The sequence below is a fragment of the Phaenicophaeus curvirostris genome, chromosome 2 (assembly GCF_032191515.1).
Source record: "Phaenicophaeus curvirostris isolate KB17595 chromosome 2, BPBGC_Pcur_1.0, whole genome shotgun sequence".
Lineage (NCBI taxonomy): Eukaryota > Metazoa > Chordata > Aves > Cuculiformes > Cuculidae > Phaenicophaeus > Phaenicophaeus curvirostris.
In genome coordinates, this window is record NC_091393.1 from 88998377 (window position 1) to 89016053 (window position 17677).

Genomic DNA, 17677 nt, shown 5'->3' on the forward strand with positions numbered 1-17677 from the left:
AGGCAATATTCGGAAAAGAAGTCTATTCATTTAGAAGTCAGGAATGAAAAGGAGCAGGACTGGTCATTTCCAAATAAACATGTTGCATTTTAAGTGACACTTTGCTTTGGCGTTTTCTTTTGATTAGTTGAAGTGGTTGCTGAACATACTGGCTTTTAAAAAATATACTGTCTTTACTGCCTATTTTTTTAATATACCTTGCAGGGACTTAAATTGTGAGCTCAGAAGTGCTGGTTCAGCCTGAGGGTGAGGGAGCAATAAGTCAGTGCTGGGAATTTGAAATGCTACAATTCCTCAAATATTTTGTATACATTTAGTTCATAGCTTCACTCAAAGACATATTCAAAGCCTTGAAGAAATTGGCAAGAGAGACGAGGTCTTCAGTGATGTTTCAGTGCCTAATCCTACAGGAATATAATGAGAATGTTGGTCCCTATTTTTAATGTTATGTGTTGAGCTCTAAGTCACTCAGAAAGGTTTTTAACATGGAAAGACATTCTTTGTGTTTCAAGTGCCAGATGTACAGAATTTCTCAGCAGTCTTTTGCTTTTCTCAGCAAAAAAAAAAAAAGGATATTCAGTGAGTATGGCTGTCTGCCCATCTACATATATTTGTTCCTCCTGTAAGTTATAGAAAAATATTATTTACTGTGTTGTTTGTAAAATGTAAGAGCTAACATGCCAGAAGCTAAAGGACTTCAGCAAAACAATTTTGACATGGGGAAATTTCAGGGGAAACTGCAACTTCACAAACTAAAAAGAAACTTTCCTCTGTATCACCACCCATTAAAAAAAATTCACTTCTTTACTGGCACCACATTGCTCAGAGAGGCTGTGGAGTGTCCACCCTTGGAAATATTCAAAAGCTGTCTGGACATGGCCCTGGACAATCAGCCCTGACTGGCCCTTCTTGAGCAGGGGGATTGAACCAACTGATCTCCAGAGGTCCCTTGCCACCTCAACCACTCTGTGAGTCTGTAAATGTGGCTGTGTGTTTTATGAATGACTGTTGCTTTCAAACTAAAGAGAAACAGTTTCACAGCTTCACTGGGTAGCTGGTGGTTTTCCTCCTCCTCTCCAACAGTGCACCTTCCTTATCCACGTTTTAGATTCCTTGAGCTTTAATAGTAAGTTTTAAGTCATGTTGAATCTAGCAAAACCTTCCATACCACTAACTAGTGAATGTGGCTTTTTCCAGAGCAGCTAATGCCCATACAATATCTGTAATTTCATGGTGCCTGATTCCGTCCCTTACAGGATGCTGTTCTCCAGCTGCTGATGGTTTTGCCAGTCTTCAGGCAGTTAGGCTGAAATTTCCCAGGTTTTGTTTCTTCCTTAGGCTCTTTTTGGAAAGCAAAAACACTGAAAACTCTTCTGGATATCCAACAACAGAAACGAAATATGTCATCTTAGAGACGCTGAAAATTCTTAGTTTTTCTTGGAACTTGTAAGCAGAACTTCAGCTTTGGCAAGACAACAGATCATCTCCTTTTTAGCTAATGTGGGCTTTGTCATCAATCTAAATAATTGTTAAATTTGACCAATCTCTTTGTATCTGAAAGCCTCAATTCTAGCTGTTCCAAAGCAACCTAAACTTTTGAAATGTAGTCTGACAAACGCTTCTTAGAATGATTTGCAAGTGTATAAATGCCTTTAGCACGTTATAATTGGCCCAATATTTTTTTCTTGTTTCAGAACTTTAAATGAATCTCCACTTATGAAGCAGCTATCCCTTTCTTCTGCCCCAAAAAAAGCATAATTAAGCATCTTCCAGAGAGGCAATTGGGAAGCTGTGGTTAGGCCAGCCCATGCAGGGAGACAGAGCCCTGCCCCAGCTGCTGTGCAACAGAGCTGCTTCTTCCAAAGTCGCCTGGATGATCCATAAGCAGCAGAAAGACCCAGAGCCAGACTTTTACAAGTCACCTGGAGGACTCTTGGCAACTTGGCCTTTCCCTTATTTGTTCTCTCTATTCTTATCTTCATTGATGATGATTTCCAGTGGTGGGGGTTTGTTTATTGTGTGATGTGATGTGATTCTTGTTTCTCAAATCTTGGAGTTGCATAGCAGAAACATCTGCTACTTTGACATGGTTAACGAGCAGTACATCAAACAACATCAACATTTTTAAATGTAAGATTCTAAGAGTACTTAACATTTCTAGCAGTATGTAAAGCAAAAGACAACACTGCACGCCTCACCAGAACCTCTTCTTCTTACCACAGAACCAATAAATATTGCATCATCTTTCTTTTCACATTACAGTCACAGTGCTTGACTCAGGAAAGGAAAGGTAATTGTCAGTTCCCTGTATTACCGTCATACGCACATGAAATCTTATTCATGAACAATATCCTAACTTTGAATAACACTTCTGAAATCTCTCGAGAGGCCAGAACTGAATAATACTGAAGCAATTATTGAAATGTACTAATTACAATGAAGGTTACCGATATCTGTTTCTTCCACATTTTTGGAAAAAAAGAAATCCCACTCTAGAAATGCTTCAAAGATGAAAAAAAAAAAATTTCAGTGTATTGGTAGAACCAAACTTTGTGCAGCAGAACCAAGTTTTCTGTTAAAACAGCTTTTACAACATTATCATAGCTAATATTACTAGAGGGACAAAAAATACTGACTGTGGAGGATTTTTCATTATACTGAAGTCTCCAGACATGGCCCAAACAGAGACCATTACTGTCATTTCACATTCATATCAATCAGTGTTCTATCCTTACCTTGCATTCTGCTTTTCATGTTGTCATCAGATATTGAAATAGAAATGTGAAAGGTTTCCTTGGGGGCATGGATTGGGGAGGGAGAGGGAGTAATTTAGAGGAGATGTTTAAGGGAACAGGATGTGAGAGAACAGTAGAAGCCACATTTTGGAGAGAGCAGAGAACTTAATATCAAATGCCCTTTAATTCTGTATTTAAAAAAAATAGAAAAAATGAGTGAGGAGTAGTAAAAGAATATAAAAAAAATAGAAAAGATGAGTGTGCTCATTTGTAGTCAGTGAACCAAGTGAACCAAACAGAAGAAAATGCATCTGAAAGAGAAAACAATTAAGGACAGAAAAAAGAATTTTAATTTTTCATTCAATGTATCGTGCTTTTAAACAGGGTTAACATGTGCAGAATGAAAATACAAAGTTACACTACCTATTTATTACAAGGGAACTGTCACCTCGTGATGCTAAGAAACACATAATTTTGTTGTTTAATAATTTTCTCTTCTGTCAGTCCTTGAGCCAGGGATAATGAAATTCTAGCTATGGATTTTTGCACCCATGTGCGCAGAGTAATGCTATATATAATTACAGATTACATAGCTGATTAACGGTGACTTTGTGAGTCACACAAAAGGATAATGAGCTATTTCCTTAATAAAAAGTGTTTCATGAGTGACTTTTCTACTATTCCTTTCTCATTTTAAATGGATACATTATATATATATATGTATATATGATTTTCTACATTTCCAGAAAAATACCTCATGTATTAGGCCACACCTACCAATTTATGAATCACTGGCTTTTCTGATTTTCCTTAATTGTTAGTTTAATAACACAAGATGTGAAAAGACAGTCAACAGCATGTCAGATAAAATGTCAGTAGCAGCTTACTGGGAGTGAAATCCCAGCAGTACAGTTTCACTGCAGGCTTCTTCATAGAACTCTTTTGCCTTAATGCAATTTTGTAGTCTATTCCTGTTTAAGTGGAATTCTCAGCTCACATAGAAAAGACTTAATTTTAAAATTCAGTATTGTTATAATATACAAATAAAGAATATGTAAACTATGACTTTACCTCCTATTACCTGAATTGGTTTATGTCTTTCTTTCAGAATTCATAGGATTAAAAGACAGATAGACTCATGTTTTCAAACAGCTGGGGTGATGTTTTCGGTTTAGAAGTCTTCAAAATGAATAAATAAGCAGTTTGTTAATATATTACAGCATTTCTCTAATGTCAGAAACATTATGTTCTACAATAAAAAAAATCTTGCACTTCTGCGTTTCTCCATTTCCCCCTTGTTGCCTCATTTATCGGACCTCTCCACCTGGTATCCATACGGTACTGGTACACTTCTCAGAAGGCGCTCAGCAGCAAACTCCAGACTGTCTACTTGCATTTGTCACACACAGATGTTCAAGTTATTGTTTCCTTCGGCCACCAGGTTGTGCTTCTAGAGAAAGAACCTAGTTCCCAGCTAATTAATAACCTTTTCTTTTCTAGTCAGGATCACAGAGCTGAATTGATAGCCTAAACTGGAGTAAAGTGGTACGGCTTAATCTTACCTGTGGCACTTAATGCCACAAATATGCTAGGTTTGCTTACAACATAGCACAGATGCTTTAATAATTTACAGGCCTTCCTAAAGACCACAACATAAAAGATAAAAGAGGATATGGAGGGTTGAGTGCGCTTTTCTTTAATCTCCTTTGTTATATTGAAAGTAGCCAAAGGCTGAATGACAGCTTTGCTTAAATCCTCTCCTGATTTTCAGGGGCTTTGGGTGTTGGGCTATAACATTAACTGCATTCTTTTTAAGGTACGTCACTCTAAGTCATAAATTATTAATTCTACTTTTTCCTTCTGAAAAAAGAAGAATATTTCCCAACTAAGGCATTGTATAAGGCGGTAAACAGGATTCTTGCTTGTTGCATTTCCAAAAGAACTACATACATTCTAGCAAATTGCATTTTACACCAACTTTCCAGGCATTTATTCTCCTTGGTATTATCTTACAGAATAAAACCAACAAATCATAAAGCTGTTTTCCAAAGTTTAAAAAGGGCTTTTTTGCTACGGTTTATTTCACGTGTCATAGAATCATAGAATCGTTTGTGTTGGAAGGGACCTTAAAGATCACCTAGTTCCAACCCCGCTGCCATGGGCAGGGACGCTTCTCACCAGACCAGGCTGCCCAAGGCCTCATCCAACCCGGCCTTGAACACCTCCAGGGACGGAGCAGCCACAGCTTCCCTGGGCAACCTCTTCCTGTGTCTCACCACTCTCATGGTGAAGAAATTCTCCCTTATGTCTGCTCTAAATCTGCCCCTTTCCAGTTTCATAGAATCATAGAATCGTAGAACAACCAGGTTGGAAGAGACCCACCGGATCATCGAGTCCAACCATTCCTATCAAAATAGTTTATAGGCATTGCCCCTAGTCCTATCACTACAAGCCCTTGTAAACAGTCTCTCCCCAGCTTTCTTGTAGCCCCTTTCACGTACTGGAAAGTACCTGCTGGCCACGCTTCTTTTGATATAGCCCAGGATACGGCTGGCCTTCTGGGCTGTGAGTGCACATTGCTGGCTCATGTCACGCTTCTCATCAAACAAGCACCATGAAGTCCTTCTCAACAGGGCTGTTCTCAATCACATCATCCTGCATCCTGTACTGAAATTGGGGATTGCCCTGCCCCAGGTGTATGTTGTATTGTAATGTATTTGTGATATATTTGGGTTGTAATGGGTTCTGTACTGTATTGTATTTTGCATTTTATTTTAATTTGTGTTGTATTGTAGGGTATGGTATGGTATTTAGGGTTTGGTGCTTTGTACGGTGTAGTGCGGTGTTTTATATGGTATGTATGGAAATGTTTACTATGGTATGTTGTCTATTGTATGGTATGGTTTGATAGAATATTTTGCATGGTATGGTAATTACAATGGTATGGTATGGATTTTGAAGCCAGTATGGTGTGTTTTGTATTGTGTGTATGGTACCTTTTGGATGCTATGGTTTCTACTGTGTGGCATGGCTGGTTTTCTGTGGTTGGTAGGAATGGTATGCTAAGGCATTTCTGTCATCTGTATGGTCTGCAATGGTATTGCATTTTGTGCTGCGTGCATGGTACGGCATGGGGTACGGCATGGGGTACGGCATGGCATTGCATGGCATGTGTTGTGATGCATTTTGCAGGTTGTGTGATGCACAAGCAGGTTGTGCTTATGATATGGGATGGGATGCTGTGGTGTGGTATGCTATACTATGCTATGGCATGGCATGGCACGGTAGCTAGAAAGCTGCCTCGAGGAGAAGCACCTGGGGGTGTTGGTTGATGGCAACTGAACATGAGCCAGCAGTGTGCCCAGGTGGCCAAGAAGGCCAATGGCATCTTGGCTTGTATCGGAAACAGTGTGACCAGCAGGTCCAGGGAGGTTATTCTGCTCTTGTACTCAACACTGGAGAGGCTGCACCCTGAATCCTGTGTTCAGTTCTGGGCCCCTCACCACAAGAAGGATGTTGAGGCTCCGGAGCGAGTCCAGAGAAGAGCAACGAAGCTGGTGAAGGGGCTGGAGAACAGGCCTTATGAGGAGCGGCTGAGAGAGCTGGGGTTTTTTAGCCTGCAGGAGGCTGAGGGGAGACCTCATTGCTCCATCTAAGGACCTGAAAGGAGGTTATGGGGAGGACGGAGCTGGCCCAGAGCGGTACCGCCCGCTAGGAAGGGGAAGGCGCCGCCGCCCCGCCTCCCGCCCCGCGTGGGCCCCGCCCCCTCCCCGCCCCGCGTTGCGATGGCGGCGGGCGGCGGGCGGTTCTTTTGCACGGCGGGCAGGGGGCTGGAGCCCTTCTTGGAGCGGGAGGTGCGGGCGCGGCTCGGCGCCTCCGAGGTGAGGGCCGGGCGGGGAGGAGAAGGGGAGGGGAGGGAAGGGAGGAGAGGCGGGTGGCCGGCGCAGGGGTGGGACGTGTCCCCTCGGCCCCCGCGGGGTCGGGGGCGGCGCTGCCTCCCCCGCGACGGGGCCAGAAGGGGCCGGGGGGAGGCGAGAGGGAGCGAGGGAGGCGAGAGGGGACCGGCTGGGGCGAAGGGGGGGCCCGCGCTGGAGGGGCGGCTGCTCGCCCCGAGCGTGCTGGGTGGGTTGAATTTGGGAGATGACAGGTCGCCGTCGGCTTTGAGGATCAAGTTTAGCCGTGGTTCTAACCGAGAAAAGACGCAGCTTCCCCCCAGCCCCCTGTGCCTTGACCGGTTTTGAGGTTTTGCAGCGAATTGGCCTCTGTATTCCTCGTGCGTCCCTCGTCACAGCTGGGTCAGGAGAACTACCCCCAGGCGTGAGTTCAGGCTTCAGACCTTGCAGGACCGAAGTCAGCTCGATGAATAGGGAAGAGATATTTCCTTTCAGAAAGAACAAACTGGTGAACTTTAGTCTGAGCTTAATCGATGCGCGTCTTTGATTCTTGGGAAGTGTCCCCTGTCTCTAATCCTGGACCCAGAGGGGCCAGGGTGGAGAAGGGCCAGGGGAGGAGGGGGGACCCGGGGTTGAGGGGCTGCTGCTCGCCCCAAATGTGCGTTTGTTTGGGGTGGCCAGCTGCACATCTTCCTGCCACGATCGGAGCTTGTGTTTCCCTGGAGGTGGTCAGCGTCCCTGGAAAGGTCTTCTTCAGCACAGAGGCAAAGCTGGCTGAGCTGAGGGAGCTCCGGTCTGGAGAGCGGCTGTTCCTGCGGCTCCACAAACAGCCCCCGCTCCCCGTTTCTAGGGAGAAAGGTAAGGCTGGCACCAGCTCCTTCTCTCGGGTGTACTTGGAATCGTGAACCCCGGTGGGAGTCATACAATCATAAAACAATATGGGCTGGAAGGGACCTTAAAGATCATCTAGTTCCAACCCCCATGCCCTGAGCAGGGACATCCCACTAGATCAGGCTGCCCAAGGCCCCATCCAGCCTGGCCTTGAACACCTCCAGGGATAGAGGACTTGATTCTGAGCTGAATCAATGTGTGTCTTTGATTCTTGGAAAGTATCCCACGTCTCTAATCCTGGACCAAGTGCTTTCTGGGGAGGATGGCATGGTTGGCTGGCCCTCTGTCCCTGGGAATGGTCCAGTTTTTTTAGAGCTGCTGAATTCTTCTGCAGAATACAATCCTTGCACAATTTCATCTTGGTTCTGCAGAGCTTCTAATCAGAGGGATGCCTTGGTCTCTGCTGGTGGCATGTGTGGGTACTGAGAGCTCGGTTGTGCCTGTGATGGCAGTGATGCCTGCTGCTGTGGTTCCTGGATTCACACACAAACAAAATTTGAACGCCGTCTGTTAACAGCTGTTCTCAATCTGTAGGAAAATCAAATTCTGAGACTGTAGTACTTAAGCTGAAACTACTTTTTCTTCCAGGGAAGATGCTGCATGAGATTAAAAGCCTTGTCACTGAGGAACCAAAGTCTTGGCTGGATGTAATCTCTACTTGGAGGAACCTTCGTGGGTGCGAGGGGAAAAAAGATGTGCTTCCAGAAAACAGGTTGCCTCTCAAGAGAAAATCAGAAGAAGAGACAAATATTGTAACTAAAAGGCAGAAAGCAGAACAAGTGAGAGAGCCTGAGGAATGTCAGGCAGAAGATGGAGAGAGTTATATGGTACCTGAGAGAAAGAGCGACCAGAACTGTGGGGCTGAAAGCCAGGCTTCCTTAGAAGACCTTTCCAAAAGCAGCAAAGAGGAAGCTGTTGCAAATGAGGAATTTGGCTTCAGTTTCAGAGTTTCTTGTCGCTGTAGTGGAGCAATTGCCAAAATACTTACTTCGCAGGTATGCTCAAGTATCTCTGTTTTAAAGTAATTTACCAAAGGGGAAGGGAGATGTGTAGTTTCGTTTGTCATTTCAGTTGTGTTGTATGTTTATTATTCAATAAACTGCTGGAGGTTTTTCTGTATTTTCTCAACCAAGCCCTTAATCTGCATTTGTTTTAAATAAGTAGAAATGCTAGGGTTGCTGTTAATTTCTGGGCTCTGTTACCCTGAGTATTTTTCAAATCAGTGCCTTTTATTGAGGATAAGTTGAGGTACTTGGGCTTGTGGAGCTTGAGAAGTGATCTGATACTAGCTTACAGCTACTTAAAAGGGCCCTTGCAAGGACTGTGGAGCCAAACTCCTCTCAGTTGTGGCAGAGGGTGTAAAAGAAAGGCACAGGCCAGAACTTGCGGGTCGGTGGGCTCTGACTGGGTATTGGGGAGTGTTTGTTCCCTAGGAGGGCAGTGCAGGCCTGGGAGGTGTCACAGGGAGTGGATCTTGGCCCTGGGAGAGAGTAGTGGCGTAGAGGACTTCCAGGGGCCCTTTCCATCTAGCACTGATCCCATCTGTATTAACTTTCTGCTGTGAGGGGAAAAAAAATAAACAAAGCTCTGTGTAGTTTCAATTTATGTAGATTTCTCTTACTTGAAGACAGCAGTGGTTTAACTAGATTGTTTTTTTTTTTTCTTGCTGAAGCTAGGAACGTGGGCAGGTGGGACGCATGAGCCTGCCAACATGAATGTTTGCTTAAATTTGTGTCATGTTTCAACTCTTGCACTCTGAAAGTAGTGAGAGCTTTCTAGATGCCATAGAAGCATTAAAATTGTGAGTAGCAGTTGCGTGTTTGGAGATTTCCTCCTGGGTGATCTAGTTTATGTCCATCAGAAATATTTTTAGTGCGTGTTCTATAATTCCAAAAGTGATGACAGCTTTTATTGTAGCTTGGGCGGGACTTAAACTTCAGCCTCTCACACTCCAGCTAAGCGATAATCCCTTTGTCCTTTGGTGTGTTTGCTCTACTCCCTGTGTCCTGTTGTCCGTTTTTGGGGCTTTGTAGGAATTAATCTCATAGGGATAAAGAGAGGCCCGTTCTTTTGGCAGGTACTTGAGGATTGTGCAGTTGAGGCTGAAATGGGTAGTTTTTTTAAATCTGTTGGTTTTACTGCCCGTGTCTGTTCTTCCCCCTTGCAGGAGATCGGAAGAGCCGTTGGCATAGCGCTCATGAAGCAGTTTGGGTGGCGGGCTGATCTGCGGAACCCTGATCTAGAGGTAGTAGTGCTTGTCTGCTAGATGGCTTCTTGCTTCTTCCAGAATTGCTCGCAATATCTTTCATTTTGTTCTTTGCTCCCTTTGCACATGGGATGGTGGCCTCTCTCTGTCTTTCTGCTGCTGAATTTAGAAATCATTGGGTAGCACTGAGCTAAAGTTTTCAGTAGACACTGTGTGAGTGCCTTCCCGAGCGCTTAAATACTGGAATGGCCAGCATGGCCCCCCTCTGAGGGGAAGGATCCATGCAGGTGATGGTTCAGGATCTGGCCTGCTTGCAAAGTGCTGAACTCTGTGTTGAAAGCAGAGGTCCCCTGAGCTGTTGAGCAGGTAGTTTAGCCTCTACAGGGGAAGAGAGTGAGCGGGGAGGTTGTGTTCTTGAAGAACTTGAGAATGCCATTGATGGAAGAGCCTCCTCCCAGGGCTCGTCCCTCAAAGTAGCCTGCTTTAGGCATCCTCCATGGTGCAGGCTGTGTGGAGATCTTGGAAAGGTTTCATTGCCCTTGGCAAGCTGTTTCTTCATTTCTGTGCTTGGCCTGTGGAAGCTGCTCTCAGCACTGGTGCTGGGAGGTCTGAAACCATCTCTAAAAGCTCTGAGCTCATCTACTGGCTCTGTTTTTTATCGGCTGTGCGTCAAATACGGCCTTGTTGAGCCTGAAGTGGGGCTTTTGTTCCTGTCCAGATTTTTGCTATGAAACCATTTAAGTGCTGAACACTGAGATACTTCAAAAGCATCATGGCTCTCTTAGGGCTCCATGGGGAGGGACTACAGTCATGCCAAATCTGTTGGGGAGCTCACTTGTCTTTTAAGATGCTTTCTGTAGGACAGGAGGGCATTTTCTTCAGCTGCCTATACTTCTGTAAGGATTACTCAGTTTTGCCTCCATCTGAAATGCCCCAAAAAATAAGCGTGTGTGTGGGAATAGCTGAGCGCTGGGATGCTCTCTTCAAGGAGGCATTCTGATAATTTAGTGTGCTTTCTTCCAATTAATCTAATTGTCCAAAGTGTATATTTTTGTTCTTAAAACTAGGATAAGAAGTTTGTAGAAACATCTTCTGTGTCTGGTTTAAATGAGTTAAAGCTATTGATGTGTCAGATGGAGAGTTTCAAATGTAATTTTTTTCCCCTCTTTCAGATCTTTGTCCATCTTAATGACATTCACTCTGTGGTGGGGATTCCCCTTTTCAGGTGGGCGTCCTCCTCATCAGATTTGTTTTGTCAGTATCAGAACAGGCATAATTTCTAAATAGTCTTGCTGTTGACTGTGAGCGTTTATCTTCTGGTTTGATATTCACTGGACTGTCGTGTTAGTCTTGTGTTCTGTGTGGAGCTTATCTGCGCTTGTAGGCCAGACTTTGTGATGAGTTATGGATAAAAGCAAGCTGTCGTTTGTGTCTGTCTGCAGATCTGTCCAGGTCATTTATTCTTTCATATTACATGGGCTTTTCTGGGTGGTTGTGCTGTTGCCTAACATTGATTTTTTGCTGCCTGCAGGCTTCCGTTGGCAAACAGACAGTATATCAAAACAGCAGGGCTGCGGTCAACAGTTGCATGGGCCATGGCATCTCTGGCTGAAATCAGGGTAAGCAAAATGTTCATGGCAAAGCTGTAGAGTCCCAAATGATGGAGGGGTTGCTGCTTATCGGGGCAGGAGCAGGGAGCTTTGAAGAAGTGTGGTGATTGTAGTGTCCCATGCTCTAAGACATGAATGAGGAAAAGGATTCACAGTTTTTTTCACTCTCCAGGCTTCAAATTTTGTTTGGGTTGCTCTTCCGAGGGGAAAATAGAAGCGAGTGTGATATTTTCCACAGATTAATTTGGTACCAATATCTGTCTGCAGTCCACTTTTAGTCTTTTCCACTAAACATCACCTCAGGGCTACATACATCGATGCATTGTCTCTAGTGAAACTACTAATGTGTTTTGCTATGTTCTCTTGCAAGCCAGTTGGGCCTGGAAAACCAGTAATTATTTTTACTTACACTGCACAGTGGGAATACCTAGGTGATCCGTACGTCAGTAGTAAACTTTGTCCTGGGAGAGGAGTTTGTCTTGCTTGAGATACAATAACCCCTTTATTTTTGCAGGCAGGTGCCTTTGTGCTGGATCCCATGTGTGGGCTGGGAACGATACTTCTGGAAGCTGCTAAAGAGTGGCCTGTGAGTATCACAGTAGCAACAGGCAGGACCTTGTAGTTCCATCGGGAAAAAATGTGTGCAACCATTATACCAAAGTGCGTTACTGAAAAGCTAGAACCAAACCGGTCCTTCTGTGCCGTTGTTGAGAGTGTTTTAGGACAAACATTGCTCCGCAGGAAGCACAGGGTTTGTGCAAGACAGGCATGGACTTCTAAAAGTGCCTCGACTTATCCTGGGATCAGAGGTGTCAGTGGGACAGTACAGCCAGTTTCCACTATTAGAGGCAGCATGGCTGTTTGTAGCCAGCTGGGGTCTTGCTGTTAGTACAGAGCCTAAATGTTTCTGTAAGTCACAAGTGTCTTGAGCAGACCAGAATACGGAAGGAGTCAAGAGTGCTCAAACTTCACCCAGTTCTCTGTCCTCTGAGTCTATGTATTGCTTTGTGGAATGGTAGTAGATCTCCCAGCAAGGGGTTTATCTTGGGAGAGGTGTGCAACAAGACAGTTCTGAGAAGCCTTTCTAAAATAAATACACCTGGTTCCCGTCCAAGTGACTTTTCTCTTTTTCTCTGAACAGGAAGCGTGTTACTGGGGTGCTGATCTAAGTGATTCACAGTTAGAAGGTGCAGATGAGAATCTTAGGACTGCAGGCTTGATGGATAAGATTGAGTTGCTTAAAGCTTCTGTGAAAGGTATGGCTGTAGGCTTTCCAAGTGATACATGTTGGAAATATTTTGTAGTTTTAGGATTACGCAGGTAACATAGGATCTCTTGAGGTTACGTGTAGTAGAGCTACCTCTTAATGAAAGAGCCAAGTAGTGACTGTAGTTCTAGAGAATGGATAATTTTTTGCTTTCCCCTCCCTGCCTCCTGCTCCCAGGAACTTTGGTGAGAATATACTCAGCAGAAGACAATGAAAATAATAATTGTCAGACATGGGCAGTAGTTGTCTGTCTGAATGGTAAAGTTTTGAATGCCACAGAGAGTACATACTATATAAGAATTCTTTGTCTTATGGGAAAACAGCAAGGACAGACAAAAAGTGGTTTGTAACTTCAATTTACCAGATAAGTAATTGCATTAAGATCAGCTAATTCGTTGATGTTTTGCAGTACGAGTATCTTAAATGACGATGCCTTTCTCCTGGAAGACTCTCTCCTGCTCATGCTCTCACTTCATAAGTTAATCAGGGGAGAACATAATAATTTAATGACCTTACTCTGGACCTCAAAGCCTGAATCTAAATTAGTCATTTATGAAATTTACACCAGACGAGAGCTGGGTGTTCTTCCCTGTGCACGGGTGACAAAGCGTTCATATTTTTTAAACTTGCAATGTATTTCTTATCAGAACTGTAAGAAATATTATGTGTTTTTTGTAAGAACATATATAGCTTTATTTCTTCTTTAAAAGCTGTGATTGTGCTGAGCTTCTAAGGTAACGGACAGTACTTTGATGTCAGGCTTTTCTAATACTGAACAAGTAACTGGTGTCTTTGTCACTGATCAGATGCTGTTATTTCTGCATGTGTTGAAGGACTGTAGGTAACTTGTCCTTCCATTTGTAGATAAAATTGTTCTAAAATTGTTGGGCTGCAAGTGTTGATCCAAGGATGGTCCAAGAAATATCTCCTGCCAGTTCTGGAAAGGCTGGCATAGAATCACGACAGGATTTAGGTGAGAAGGGACTGCTGGAGCTCTTTAGTCCTGTCATCTGCTGGGAATGAGGCTAACCCTAAAGCTGGGTCAGGTTGCTGAGGGCATTGTCCAGTCGAGTTCTGAGCATCCTGAGAGATGGAGAACCCGTAGTCTCATTGTTTGGCAAGCTGGCAAAGCCCTGTCTGGCCGGCGTAGCCTGGTATATGGCCAACCTTCATCACCACAAGGGTGCAGTGCTGCCTCATGGTCACAACAACGGACTGTTATAGGATGCAGAAACTCTGGGAAGGTACTTCAATGACTCAAGCTCCAACAGAACCTAGGTGATTCTGATTGGAGAAAACGGGGATAGAGAAGAATTTAAAATGTGGTTCGTTGCCATTCATACATGTACTTAGTGTAAAATGCTTGCAAGCTTAGTTCTTCTTTTGTGTTTTTGCTTGTAAAGATTCCCTTGTGTTGAGAAGCAGCAGCTGATTTGGACCCATGCAGTCCCTTGTTTGTAGAGTCTTGTTATGGAGCAAATATATCCCCACTAACTAGGAGTCTGCGAGCTAACCCACACACTCATGCATTTGTCTCTTCTCGGTCTGCATTGGGTTGGTGGCTTTGTGGTGCCATTTGTGAGGAAAGGTACAGAAGGAGCCATGAGTCTGGGTGCATAACCCGCAAAAGCATTGGCAGGCAGTTTTGTAAGGTGCTTGAGGGCATAGCTGCTGCTCGTTTTCCACACAGGACGATTTAAAGACCTGCCTTTATTCTGCAGCATTGCCATTGCCTTCAGAAAGCTTTGATGCTGTGATTGCAGATATTCCGTTTGGGAAGAAGTTCAAGATAACAAAAGTCTTTCAGCTCCTTCCAGATATTCTCCAGGAAATGGAGAGGTACGTGTGGCCCTTGACATGCTCGGTGTTTGGTATAAATGTCATGATGGTTTGTGATCCTAAGTGTTCAGCCAGCTTCAGGTTTTCTTTATTCCAAACACACTCCAGTTTTTTTAGTCGGATCCCGTGCAGCCAGTGAAAGTCCGAGTCCTTTAATTGTCCCTTGAAGGCTGTTGTGGCTTGTCTTGCAAGCTGTGGAAATGCTGGCGGCAGCACAAGCTGACAAGGAATGAGCTTGTTGTGTGGGCTACATTCGCAAGTATTCTTTCCAAGGCACGATGGTTAAATGTTTGAGTCACACTCACAAATACCCTTAAGGCAGAAAGGAGAAAGAGGAGAGGATGACCTAGATGAACTTAACGCACGGCCAGGTGGATAAAGCGTCTCCGTTGAGGTCAGCTTGTATAAAATCATAGGCTTTCCTTTTGGGTTGACAATCAAGCTTTTACTAGCCTATATTGTTGGGAAGAAAGATGTCAGACCAGAAAATGGTGGTATCAATTTTCCTTTCTGTTAGTGTATATCCAGTTGGCCACCTGGTCTGCTTTTAGATGCCTCCTTTCATCTTTCACCCTGTTGTTTTGTAGCAGAGTTCAGCCAAACTAATAGCAGGCTGCTTCTATCAGGCAGTTCAAACCATGTGCTTCTTTATTTCTTTTCTTGGCTGAAAGGCTGACAGTCCTTTCTGTAGGACTGGTCTTCAGCAGTGTTCATTTTGCTCACCCAATGCAGGAATGCAGTGGGAAGGTGGTGAAGAAGGTGTGGTAGCTCCACAGAACAGCAGGGCAACCTTGTGTCAGCTTACAGTGACCAGCCCTCCCTTTGACTCTGCTTGTAGTCTGGTCTTATTTGCTCTGCTGGGCCACTCTAAGCAAAATATTTCCCTGGGAATGTGGAAATGAGGAAGGGACCGTTACTGTGAGAGCCCCACGAGTAAGACTGTTCAATCCACTTGCTGTGAACAGAGCAAGGATAGTCCTATTTTCTCCTCTCTTTCAAAGCCAAGTGTCACGTCTGGTCATGTACTGTGAAAAATGGATTACACACAGTGATGAATTTTCCTCTGCTTCCTGAGTTTGCAAACCATTAAGGATCAGTGGAACAGAGAAAGAACAGACCTTTTAAAGTTTCCAAATGGAAAGGTCAGCTTCAGAATTGCCTTACCAATCTTCTGTTGCCCTGGGAAGCTGTTCCTTTGCAGAGTGGTGGAGGCTTATGCAACCGAAAACCAGTGTTTGAAATTGATACTCCCCTCAGTCCTTGAAATAATACCAAGAGGGGGAAAACAGAATCTACCTTCCCTGCTGATGCAGTGGAAAGAACTCCTGAGGCCAGAAATGTTTGGGAGTTAGGATAGGACCTTGTTCTCCCATTTAGAAAGAGTTATAAAGATAGGGAATTTAAACTCCATTTGGAAGTGTAGTTTATCGAGTTGAGCCATGAGCATTAACAGGCCTAGTGTTTTGTTGAATGCAAGTGCCATCTGAAGCGTCAGCAGTGTTGAGTTCTGCACAGATGAATGCATGTCAGGCAGAATGAACACCTAACCTATTTTTTTTCCTTTTTTTTTTCCAGAGTACTGCGTGTTGGAGGCACTATTGTATTGCTACTGAGCCAAGATCTCCATAAGCGCATTGATGGCGTTGCCAAGCATGCCAAAAGTGACTCTCCTATTGTCTTTGCTGATGGCGCAAGGGAAGCTGCCATTGCAAAAGCCCTGAATGTTGATGGGAACGCTTCCTCCTCAGTGAACGGTGTTGAAGAAGCTTCCGTCAGCAGCAGACAGACACGGTTTGGGTCTCTGGTGCCAGATGGTGTCTATGGAGTTAGTCTTGGAAAGACGGATGCTTTCATACACAAATACAAGAAGATCTGTACTGCTGGGAATCGGTAGCTTTCTTGCACTGTGTCAAAGTGAACTTGAATCCTGATACGCTTCAAGAGTAGCATGGCAGTGATCTGGTGGAGCCTTGTTGATCGGAACAAAGCCTGTGCCATCTGTTAGTCCAGCTCACTTTCTTTGGATATCGGAAGGTTCTGCTTTTCTCTCCTTCTTTTGGAGAGGTGGAAGATGCCTTATAATGCATCAAGTATTTTTACTGTAAGATATTGTAATGAGGTAGAGTCCTGAAATCCTTACTTAGACAAAACCTCTCAGTATTGGGAGGAGTTTCTTTGTGACAGAGACTTCATTTGCAGAACTGCAAACCCAAATGAGCTGCTATTAACTGTGACTGGATTTTCACCTTCAGCAGTGTTTTTAGGAAGTACATCTTGTCTGCAGGAGTCTCCAGCTCTTTTTGAGGTCTGGATGTGTACTTTTATTGTGTGTCCCTTGCAGTATTACTTGAAAGCTTGTTTCTGATGAGTTTGAAATGTTGTTATTCAGATCCCTTGGAGTAGAAAATAAACTATTTTCTGTGTTAATTCTTTGCAGTGTTTGTATGTGTGTGACGGGTGTGCTTTGGCTTTTTAGGGTGAAGAGACTTAGTTCTATCAAAAAGAATGATTTTCCTCACTCAGTAACGTTAGTCCAAAAGCACTGTGGAAGATGGAGAAACTTGCCAAGTTCAAAGTGACTTCTGTGAGCAAAGCAGCATGTGGAAAAATTCTCCTGAAGAGAGAGAGGTCTCAGCAATTCTTGTAGTCTCTGCAAAAGGTTTGTTGGAGGGAAGAATCTAATCCAAGGCTTCCCCATGGCTGACAGGGAAGTATTGGTATGGAGAAGGACTACGATTGCTTTCAGCTGCTATTTTGAACAAGCCTTTGCAACTTGGCAAACTGAGATGGACTCATGAATTGTGTTCCTCTGCTGTGATTAGCATGGAGATAGCAATCAGAACTGTCTGAGTTGGTATGGGCTTTTTTTCTTTTTCTTTATTTGAAGTTCATTGTTGGAGCCAGTTGGAAGCATTTTTTTATGCAGGTGCTTTCCACAACACACAGGCTCCAGTCTGAAGATGTTAGAATTTGAAGTAAGAGCCTGTGGTGCAGACTGCACTACGGAGACCCAGAGGGCAGGAGGATATGGGCCAGATTGGTAAGATCCTGCTGCAGTGACTTCTGCTGGTGAGCTGGTACCTGGAAACATTCTAGTGCACTGCAAGTCTGCTAGTATGGATTTCTGGCTTAAACCAATATATTTCTAATTATACGCCCCCCTCCCCAAGTCAGCTTTCAAAGAAGTTTTAGCGAAGACTATAATGAATGTGTCCCAAGAAAGGTAATGGATAACT

General features: G+C 44.0%; 1 protein-coding gene across 1 annotated transcript; it reads left to right on the forward strand.

Annotated features, from left to right (window-relative positions):
• Nucleotides 1-6498: 6498 nt before the first annotated feature.
• LOC138717510 (THUMP domain-containing protein 2-like) lies at nucleotides 6499-16844 on the forward strand. The gene is made up of 10 exons (XM_069851019.1): nucleotides 6499-6616; nucleotides 7354-7486; nucleotides 8108-8514; nucleotides 9687-9764; nucleotides 10898-10950; nucleotides 11257-11344; nucleotides 11850-11921; nucleotides 12477-12591; nucleotides 14324-14441; nucleotides 16017-16844. Exons 1-10 carry the CDS (start codon nucleotides 6521-6523, stop codon nucleotides 16333-16335), a joined length of 1479 nt encoding a protein of 492 aa, XP_069707120.1. The 5' UTR covers nucleotides 6499-6520; the 3' UTR covers nucleotides 16336-16844.
• Nucleotides 16845-17677: the final 833 nt, after the last annotated feature.

Coding starts and splice junctions, on each gene's coding strand:
- LOC138717510 (XM_069851019.1), top strand. CDS start 6,521: ATGGCGGCGGGCGGCGGGCGGTTCTTTTGCACGGCGGGCAGGGGGCTG. Junction 9,765..10,897: donor TGCGGAACCCTGATCTAGAG/GTAGTAGTGCTT, acceptor CCCCTCTTTCAG/ATCTTTGTCCATCTTAATGA. Junction 11,922..12,476: donor AAGCTGCTAAAGAGTGGCCT/GTGAGTATCACA, acceptor TTCTCTGAACAG/GAAGCGTGTTACTGGGGTGC.